At 39.8% G+C, this 10,655-nt stretch overlaps 1 protein-coding gene and 1 long non-coding RNA gene across 3 annotated transcripts in view; both read left to right on the plus strand.

Moving 5' to 3' along the window:
• The first annotated feature begins 346 nt into the window (after nucleotides 1-346).
• On the plus strand, nucleotides 347-632 carry LOC119502174. Its single transcript, XR_005210015.1, has 2 exons — nucleotides 347-404; nucleotides 502-632. It is a non-coding gene; the product is annotated as an uncharacterized LOC119502174 (long non-coding RNA).
• A 5,165-nt stretch (nucleotides 633-5,797) lies between these two features.
• The window catches only part of atxn2l (ataxin 2-like), a 20,755-nt gene continuing 15,897 nt past the window's right edge, over nucleotides 5,798-10,655 (plus strand). Inside the window, exons 1-5 of one of the 2 annotated variants that reach the window (XM_037792939.1) lie at nucleotides 5,798-6,140; nucleotides 6,989-7,040; nucleotides 9,108-9,164; nucleotides 9,254-9,325; nucleotides 9,419-9,611. In XM_037792939.1, coding sequence (XP_037648867.1) covers nucleotides 6,124-6,140; nucleotides 6,989-7,040; nucleotides 9,108-9,164; nucleotides 9,254-9,325; nucleotides 9,419-9,611 — 391 coding nt within the window. In that variant the 5' untranslated portion in view covers nucleotides 5,798-6,123. Of the gene's footprint in view, nucleotides 6,141-6,314; nucleotides 6,406-6,988; nucleotides 7,041-9,107; nucleotides 9,165-9,253; nucleotides 9,326-9,418; nucleotides 9,612-10,655 lie in introns of those variants that run through there. The other variant, XM_037792940.1, reaches the window with a different exon arrangement.

Genomic DNA, 10,655 nt, shown 5'->3' on the forward strand with positions numbered 1-10,655 from the left:
CACTCCTCTCCGCCAATTAGAAGCCGTGGAGGGAGGAGAAGAGAGGGACGGAGCGAGGGCGCCCCGAGCCATCGACAACCAGTACTCCTTCTTCTGATGAAGGGAAGACCAGGAGGAGGAGGAAGAGAAAGAGGATGAGGAGGAGGAGGAGGAGAAGGAGGAGGAGTGTGTATGTGTGTTTGTGTTTGAGTGTGTGTGTGTGAGCGAACGAACGTGAGATTGGATGAGGCGGCGTACATCATAGCCATTCATAACCAGTATTTTTATTTTGTTAGCAAGGTGGAGGAGAAGCGGAGGAAGAGGAGGAGGAGGAGGTGGAGGAGGAGGAGGAGGAGGAGGAGGAAGAGGTGGTGTAAAAGTACTAACACTATACGAGAGAGAGAGAAGCAGAGACGGAGAGACGGGTGAGAGCAGCTTTACAACACTAACTAGCGGTACATTTCTTTTTTCTTTAGTATTTAGTCAGATAAGCTTTGTGTTTTTTGCCGGTACGACTCACAGCGGGCTCTCCTCCTGGTACGTGAACAGCAGCGAGAGCTGGAGCGCTGTGAAGCCAGCAGTCCTGATACCTCACAGTGGTCCTGCCAAGACAGCACACTACGCTAGCCCAGAGGCCAAACACACACTACAGACATCTGTACTGTAGCAGGTAGACCCAAAACTACACTCTACCTGGTAGCGAGACCACGTCACAGCAGGCTCCATTTAAAAGCTTCTACATGGAGAAACAGGCAGGAGTTACCAGGACGGGGGGGGCGGCAGCAAAACAGATTTTAGACACCTAAGAACATCAATAGCAGTTTAAGTGTACGCTATATTTAGAATATTTTTACCTCTTTACCTCGCCGTCAGACAGCCACCAGACTCCATTGATAAAAACAGTAATTTTACCTCTCAGAACACAGGAGGTGCTGGTGTACCGCTGCCTCCATCGGTTAGTTTGTTTGTGTTATTGTGAGACTTTAGAGAGCTAATTCAGATACGCTAAAGTCACACAATAACACAAACAAACTAACCGATTGACGCAGCGGTAGACCAGCAACTCTCCTGTGTTCTGAGAGGTAGAATTACAGATTTTTTTCAATGGAGTCTGGTGTCTTTGAAGAGAGCATAGAAAAATCAATATCAGTTTAAGTGTATACGCTATATTTAGAAAGTTTTCACCGCTTTACCTCGCCGTCAGACAGCGCTTTCTGACGGGGAACTGAAGCCGTTATGTGCTCTCTTCAAAGCCACCAGTCTCCATTGATCAAAACAGTAGTTTTACCTTTCAGAACATGGCGTTGCTGGTCTACCGCTGCATCGATCAGTTAGTTAGTTTGTTTGTGTTATTGTGTGACTTTAGTTTTAGTTTCTGAACTAATCCTTTAAAACACCAAAGTCACACAATAACACGAACAAACTAACTGATGGAGGCAGCAGTAGACCAGCACCTCCTGTGTTCTGAGAGGTCAAATTACTGTTTTTGTGAATGGAGTCTGGTGGCTTTGAAGAGAGCACAGATAACAGCTTCAGTTCCCCGTCAGAAAGGGCCGTCTGACGGTGAGGTAAAGCGGTGAAAATATTCTAAATATAGCGTTGACTTAAACTGAAATTGATTTTTTTAGGTGTCTAAAACGCGTTTAGCTGCTGCCCCCCCGTACTGGTAACTCCTGTCTGTTTCTACTGTAGATAATACACACTGACTATGGAGAAGAACCTCATACAATCACACTGAGAAACACCACAACTACCCCTTTAAAATATGAATACACTACTACATTCATGTCTGATTGGAAGAACTAGAAGACCGAACAGACGCGTGAAATGTCAATTTAAAATAAACACAATATGTGTTTGAATGTATAAATAATAATAATAACACTAATGTTGATTTAGATTTTCATTTTCTAAGCAAAAAACATTTGTTGTATCCAGCTTCAGAAATGTGAGAATTTGCTGCCTTTTCTTTGTTTTTACATCTTTAGACTCAGACACCTACAGATCTGACATTCTGATGGACATTTTAAGATAAGATAAACCTTTATTGATCCCCTGCAGTGGATATGTGATTGTCATAGCAGCAAAAAGACATCAGTAATACAAACAAATACAGAATAAGTAAAATAAATAAATTATAAGAGGTATATAAAACAAAAAAATATAGAAATTTAAACCATACAAAAGCATTTGGTGACATAAATTGCAAGGTGAAGTAAAAATGAATCTACTTGATAACAAAAATAATCGTTAGTTGAAGCCCATTATTGTGCACATTAGCAAAATAAGATTGTGGGGCAAAAAATGTGTTAAAAAGAGATTATTATCTGTATAAAAGTTCCTCAAAGATTATGTTTGCCAGCGCATGAGGCAGCCTTAAATTGGCCGATTTTTCAATGGAGTTTGGTTTGGCGTTCTCTCAACACAACATGGAGTGTTTTTGGGTCTAAGTGGCACACGAACGAACGAACCGGAGCAGGCAGGAAACATTTACCTCAGTCACACTCAGCAGCATCACTCAGTAAAATGTCTCTCTCTCTTTCTCTCTGACACAACAGAGAAATTATTGATACCAATAACAATAATTATTGATGGAAATAATAATAATAATGACGGTCAGAATAATAGTATTAATTTTATTTGTTTTTAAGACACCTTTTTATTATTTTTATTTTTTATGCTTACTCCATGTAACACTTGTTCCAACTCCATCTTGTAATTGAAAATGTGTTTGTGCCTTTTTTTTTTTTTTTTAATTTTGGGATAAAAAGAAGGAAACTATATATATATATATATATATATATATATATATAAAAATAAGATTTGCTATAATGCCTCGTTGTCAAGGCTACAGTTATCCTCTCTTTTCATGCTGTCTTCTCCTCCTCAACCTCCATTCATCATCAAGGGTAAAAAAAAAATTTAAAAAAATACAATTAGCAGAAAATGTCAATGAGAATACCTACTTTTTCTACTTGTGCCTTTCTGTGTCTGTCGTCATCATTCAGTTTAGAGCTTGCCTGTTTTCTTTACGCACCACATAACCCACCCAGTCATTTCTACCGGCCTTTTCTTTGCCCATGTATTCGTCTATATGACCTCCCCCCCCTCCCTTAAATCATCATGTTCAGTGTCCTTTTCTCAGTTTCAAAACTCTTTGTGCCTTTCTCTGTCTCTTTTCTCTCTTTGCTGGGACCGTGTGTTGAGGGCGGGCAGCGTCGTCTGTCCGCCCCGTGTGGTTAGTTTCAGGTACTACATTGAATTTAATGATATAATATAAATATAGTGAAACATAGCTGTTGGTTGTGTCGTCTTTTCTTTTTCTTTTTTTTAGCATTCTTTAGATGCTATTTGTTAAATCACATACACTGTTAGATCAGAGGTCAGTAACCTGCATCTCTTCAGCTCCTCTCCAGAGGCTCCCTTTGGAGTTTTAATAATGGAAATGAATAACTGTTCTTTGTTTACATTTTCATTTTTATTTATCATTGTTGTAGGTCTATGGTACGATGGTACGACGGAGTATTAGGGCCACATTGAGGGAAACAATACATCTGAGATTTCGAGAATAAAGTTCTAATATTATGAGAATAAAGTCATAAATTTCCGAGAAAAAAGTTGTAATATGAGAATAAAGTCATAATACTATGGGAATAAAGTCTTAATATGAGAATAAAGTCATAATACTATGGGAATAAAGTCTTAATATGAGAATAAAGTCATAAATTTACAAGAAAGAAAAGTCGTAATATTACGAGAATAAAGTCATAATATTAAGGGAATAAAGTCTTAATATTATGAGAATAAAGTCATAAATTTAAGGGAATAAAGTCTTAATATTATGAGAATAAAGTCATAAATTTAAGGGAATAAAGTCTTAATATTATGAGAATAAAGTCATAAATTTACAAGAAAAAAAAGTAATATTATAAAGTTTTAAAGTTTTTAATTTTACGTGTTATTTTCTTTTTTTCTCGTAAAGTTATGACTATTCTCGTAATATTACGACTTTTTTTCTCGTGACTTTTATGTGGGATATGTGTCTTCACTAGCTTTCAAACTGAGCCGCTACAACCTGAAAAATCAGGTTAAATTAAAGAAATTAGTGGCGTTACAACGGACATGACGCGTTAACTTTGACATATAGCTAATTTTGCATCTGCGGTCTCTGGACAGGAAGATATTAAAAAGCAATACAAAACAAAATGTTTGCAGGCAAAGCAGTTTGCAAAATGTACAAACGGTAAAGCCGGTCTTCTAATAAACCATTATTCAGTATTCTATAGTATACAAGAAGCCGGTGTAAAGACCTCAGAACTGGAGTGATGTGATCCACTTTCTTGTTCTTAGGGAGGACTCCAGCAACAGCGTATATTAATATATAATACATAATGTAATCAATATCTTAGGGAGAGCTGTAAAGACACCGTTACAGTAGTCAAGTCTACTGGAGATAAATGCATGGACAAGTTTTTCCAAATCTTGCTGAGACATAAGTCCTATTAATCCTTGATATATTGACTTTGTAATTGTTTTAATGTGGCTTTATTTAAATTACTACGCAGACAACTTGGAGTCCGGTAGTATTCCAGCAGAGGAACATATAGGAGGAGGAACGTGTGGTGAACGGGGAGCTCCTTAACAAGTTAATGGGAGCTGTTGATTATAAGACAGTGCTCAACCTTTGCAGGTATATTAGTATATTAACTACAAGCTGTGTGTGAATATTACAGCACATAGACTTTAACAGATATTATTCATAATGTCAGGGGGAAAAGGTTTTGTGTTAAAAGATGTCATATTTAACAGCTGATAAGTTCGAACAACAACTAAAAGTCTTCCTCTGTGGATGAAGACTGAGATGTGGTTGAAAACTCAGGAAAAAGCTAGTAAGTGGACATTTTTTTTCAGAATTACTGTTTCCAAGGTGTATTTTTTATGCTGATTTAATATTTGGTAAAATAATATGTACTAAAACCACTTTATTTTGGGGGTAAATTTGTAAATATGGTTCACTTATTGTCTTATTTCTTCTTTTTTTGGAGGGGCAACTAAGTTAAAAAATAGCCTTTTAAAATATTCTATTGTTATTTGGGATATAACTATAATAACAATATATATATATATATATAATATATTTATAAAAGTGAATTGAATCCAGCTCACAGTTTCGTAGTTTCTTTGTTGAAACCAAATTAAAATCATCCTGCTGCTGCATCAGTTTCCTCACATGACCTTTATGAGGATGAAATGATTGACAGGAAACCAAACCAATGAGTGGACATTTTTTTTGTCAGAATTACTGTTTCCAAGGTCAAGAATATATTTTTATGCTGATTTAATATTTGATAAAATAGTATGTACTTAAAATGTTGGGGTATATTTGTAAATATGGTTCACTTATTGTCTTATTTCTTCTGTTTTGGGAGGCTTTTGTGTTAAAAGTAGTCTTTTAAAATATTCTATTACTTGTTATTGGGATATAACTTATCTCTATAAAACTGAATTGAATCCAGCTCACAGTTAAATACATTTTTAATTAGTAGTTTATTTGCTGAAAGCAAATTAAAAACATCCTCCTGCTGCATCAGTTTCCTCACATGACCTTTATGAGGACAGCCTGGAGGATTAAATGATTGACAGGAAACCAAACCAATTAGAAAAAAGGTCAGAAATGATTGACAGAAAGTTTTTATCCAATCGGGTGTTGGATTAAGTAAGTGGGCGGGGGTTTACGATTGGTGCGCCCGTTACAGTATCTCGGCGTAGCCCGGTTGTTTTTGACTTGATGTTCTTATGCGGCAACATTAGTACTTCGTGAGTACTTACATCACTGAAAAATAGTTATTCTAAATATAATTATACACATTTAATTAATTAAAATATTTATTGTTGATTTCTAATGATTGGTATGAGCCCACCCGCTTGAGTGGACCCCGTGTCACGTTGTACAGCAGGTGCCGGGTTTGAGTAAATGAAACGCACCCGCTGCCGTGTTTTGTTGTTTTCGTGTCCGGCCTGTCAGACCGTCAGAGACCGGCAGAGAGACTCTGTAGACCGGGAGACTCTTCAGACCCGGACCGGGAGACTCTACCGACACACCGGGAGACTCTTCACCGGAACGACCAGACGGGACGAACAGGGATGCACATGACTAAAAAGTATGAGTTAATATGTACCGCTGGATCCGCTGACAGCGGCTCGAGCGGCTCGAGGAGGCGCTGATGATGAAACTCGACGTTAAGCTATCTATGCTAACTATGCTAAGCTAACAGCTAAGCTAACAGCTAAGCTAGCTAGCTGGCTTATTGTTACTGTTGAGATCAACATTCAGCTTCTCAGTTTAGATGTTCATATCTGATGTGATGTAATCCGAGCCGTGCCGAGCCGAGCCGTGTCAGTGTGTGGTTGTGTTGGTAGCTAGCTGTAAGGGTTTCTGTGTTTATTGTTCTCTGTTAGCTCTTCTCTTCTGTTAGCTCTTCTGTTAGCTCTTCTCTTCTGTTAGCTCTTCTGTTAGCTCTTCTGTTAGCTCTTCTGTTAGCTCTTCTCTTCTGTTAGCTCTTCTGTTAGCTCTTCTGTTAGCTCTTCTCTTCTGTTAGCTCTTCTGTTAGCTCTTCTGTTAGCTCTTCTGTTAGCTCTTCTCTTCTGTTAGCTCTTCTGTTAGCTCTTCTGTTAGCTCTTCTGTTAGCTCTTCTCTTCTGTTAGCTCTTCTGTTAGCTCTTCTGTTCTGTTAGCTCTTCTCTTAGCTCTTCTGTTAGCTCTTCTCTTCTGTTAGCTCTTCTGTTAGCTCTTCTGTTAGCTCTTCTGTTAGCTCTTCTCTTCTGTTAGCTCTTCTGTTAGCTCTTCTGTTAGCTCTTCTCTTCTGTTAGCTCTTCTGTTAGCTCTTCTGTTAGCTCTTCTCTTCTGTTAGCTCTTCTCTTCTGTTAGCTCTTCTGTTAGCTCTTCTCTTCTGTTAGCTGTTATTATCTGACATCTCTCTGTGTCTCTGTGTTCCTCTCTCTCTCTACAGGACCAGGACCACCATGAAACCTCCGTCTCAGACCTCTCCTGTCAGCAGCTTAGTGAGTACAGATCAGATCAGATCAGATCAGATCAGATCTCTGGGTTCATTAATGCGTTCAGGTTGTTATCAGCAGGGCCAGAGCCAGACGGAGAGACATCCAGGGATCAGCACAAAAACCCTAGAGGGGGTCCGAACCTCAAACCTAGGGGGGGCCCAAACCTAGAGGGGGTCTCCAACCTCAAACCTAGAGGGGGTCTCCAACCTCAAACCTAGAGGGGGCCCAAACCTCAAACCTAGGGGGGGCCCAACCTCAAACCTAGAGGGGGGCCCCAACCTCAAACCTCAAACCTAGAGGGGGCCAAAACCTCAAACCTAGAGGGGGCCCAAAACTCAAACCTAGGGGGACCCAACCTCAAACCTAGAGGGGGGCCCCAACCTCAAACCTCAAACCTAGAGGGGCCCCAAACCTCAAACCTAGAGGGGGGCCCCAACCTCAAACCTCAAACCTAGAGGGGGCCCAAACCTCAAACCTAGAGGGGGGGCCCAACCTCAAACCTAGAGGGGGGCCCCAGCCTCAAACCTAGGGAGGGTTCAGGGGCCCCAACCTCAAACCTAGAGGGGGCCCAAACCCCAAACCTCAAACCTAGAGGGGTCCGGGGGCCCCAACCTCGAACCTCAAATCTAGAGGGGGCCCAAACCTCAAACCTAGGGGGGGTTCGGGGGCCCAAACCTCAAACTAGAGGTGGTCCGGGGGCCCAAACCTCAAACCTCAAACCTAGAGGGGGTCCGGGGGCCCCAACCTCAAACCTCAAACCTAGGGGGGTTCAGGGGCCCAAACCTCAAACCTAGAGGGGGGTCTGGGGATCCAAACCTATGTGGGGTCCGGGGGGCCAAACCTAGAGGGGGTCCGGGGGGACCTTCTAAAAAAAATTGATTCACCATTGTTTTTTTACGGTTTTGAAATTTAATGCTAGAATTTATATATCTGCTTCATCTGAGTCTATGAGGAGCTAGAAGGAAGTTACCACTTTTATTGTGGTAGTCTGAGTAACGTGACGTCATATCTTTTATTGTGGTAGTCTGAGTAACGTGACGTCATATCCGTTCCGTATCCGTCAACCAAAACAAACCTCAGAGAGTGTAAAACATTGGAGGGTCAGCGTGGATACGACCTGCACCCTCACATGTTAAATCCAGCGTGGTAAACACTACACATCCAGTAAAGGATGGAAACACTTTGGGTTTCACACATTGACAGGAAAAGCAGAGCTAGACAGAGCAGAGCTAAAGCTGCATGCTAACGTAAAAAAAAAAAGCCGAAATATGTTCAAACAAAAGTACAAAATATGTCAGAAGAAACACGTGGGACTACTTCTGCTTTTCAAAATAAGGTGTTAACAAAGGGAACTGTATCGACTTAATACATCTATGGAAATCAGATTGATGGATTATATTCACCAGAAGTATAAAACATTACATGTCCCTTATAAATTAAAAAGAAAACCCCACTAATCTGTGAGGGAAATGTCTTTATTCTTTGACTTTTGGGTTTCTGGATAATAAATGTAATCAATAATTCCTGCCAATGATCCTGATATATTTGACTTCAGGACATCTCTGACTTCATACATGCTGAAAATCAAACATTTTACTGGATTCATTTAGAGATTTTACAAAGTAAAAGTCCCTAGAAGTGGATGATTCTACTTGTTCCCTTCATGGTCTAGAGGTAAACAAGTTAACAACAATCACAATAAATCAGAATATTGAATCGCAATACTTTTTCCTTGAAAATCTTGTGTAATGACTCGTCGTTTAACGAAATGTTTGCCAATTAATTGTCTGTCGACTGACTAATTGATTAACTGATTAATTGTTTCAGCTCTACACCAAATTTAAGGGATATAAAATGTTTATTTTAAGATTACTCGGCTGTATAGTAAATGAGCTCAATGTGTTTCCAAGTTCAAATAAAGAAGATAAAAAAGATATTGATCAGAATATCATTATTGGATTTTCCTGTCAAATATTGATATTCAAATGTTTGTATTGTCTCATTAAACAAACGTATGAACACTACGTCCTGTTCACATCCTGCTCACATCCTGCTCACCTGTATCTGCAGGTATTTGAAGGCGTCTACAACAACGCCAGAATGCTTCACTTCCTCACAGCAGTCGTGGTGAGTAGTTCTATCCGTCTGAAGTCTCGAAGTAAAAACTTTATTTTGGTTATAAGAGATCCTGAATCTTTCCTCGCTGCCGGTTTCAGGGCTCCACCTGCGATGTGAGAGTGAAGAACGGCACCGCGTACGAAGGAATCTTCAAGACTTTAAGCTCACAGGTAAATAAAAACACTTCACCGCACTCTCTCTCTGAATCATCCTTCACTAAAGTTACACGATTTATCTGTGTGAACTCTTCTGTCTACGTCCAGTGTGAGCTGGCGGTCGATGCTGTCCATAAACATGGCGATGGAGACGGAGGAGGAGGAGGCGGCGAGGAGGGAGGAGGAGGAAGCGAGTCCACTCCACCCAAGATTGAAGACATCACTGACACCATGATCTTCAGCCCCACTGACCTGGTGACCATGACCTGTCGCGACGTCGACTTAAACTTCGCTGTCAGAGGTAACCGGACTGATGGATCTCGTTTGTCTAAAGTCTCGTCCACACCGGGAACGTCAGCAGCGCGTTACCTGTTGTTTTTTATTTCGGCGTCCGTGTTGACAGGTTAGAGCAGCCACACTGCCCGCGTGAGACGCTGCGTCTCTTCTAGAGATTTGAGGTCTCGCTTATGTTTGACCCGAGCCGCGCGGTTCACAGCAACAACAGACAGAGAAGGTGATCTATTGACTGTATATTAACATCATATCAGCAACATTACTACAGTTTACATGTCTCTATCTGTAGAAAATGTTACGGAGATGATTTTTAAATCAACACTTCCTGCTTTCATTTCAAAATAAAAGCCCTCAAGCGTTTTTTCTGTTGACAGAATTCCTTCATTTGTTAACTTTAACTTTTTATTCTGAAATATTTGCATGACAGTGTTGTAGAACATGCAGTGATTGGAGAGCTCCATGAATGGCTGAAGTACGGGGTTTTAATTGTGGATTATTAATATTATTTATAAATTACCACACGTTTCTTAACCTTTCTCTGTCTAAAATAAATATACATGATATTTATAATGAAATGAAATGGACATTATGAAAGGAGAACTATGTAGAAAGAAAAGGCTGACAGCTGCAGCAGACAGCAGACTGGTGTGAACACGCGACGCAGCCGCCAAGCGACGCACGCACGTTCGTTCTTCTGATCTCCCTCTCAAAATACATCTTTCTTTCTTTCTTTCTTTTTCAAACACACTTTATACGCATAACAAACAGAACAGCTCATCTCATTGAATTAACAATAAAGTATGGAAGTGAAACCAAACTGTCATCCTTTTAACAAACATTAAGCCAAATACAAAATGTATAAAGCAATTACAGTTTATAAAGAATTCATAGCAAACTTAGTTTTTTGTTGTTATTCATATAAATAGTGATTCTTAATAAACATTGTCTGAATGACCTTCAAGTGGAAGATTTTCATGTAAATAAATGTCTGTTAAGTCATTAAATATGATAACACAATTAGCAATATTCCGATGAAAAATGTTTCCTTCCC

This window comes from Sebastes umbrosus, chromosome 14 (assembly GCF_015220745.1).
Source record: "Sebastes umbrosus isolate fSebUmb1 chromosome 14, fSebUmb1.pri, whole genome shotgun sequence".
Classification (NCBI taxonomy): Eukaryota; Metazoa; Chordata; class Actinopteri; order Perciformes; family Sebastidae; genus Sebastes; species Sebastes umbrosus.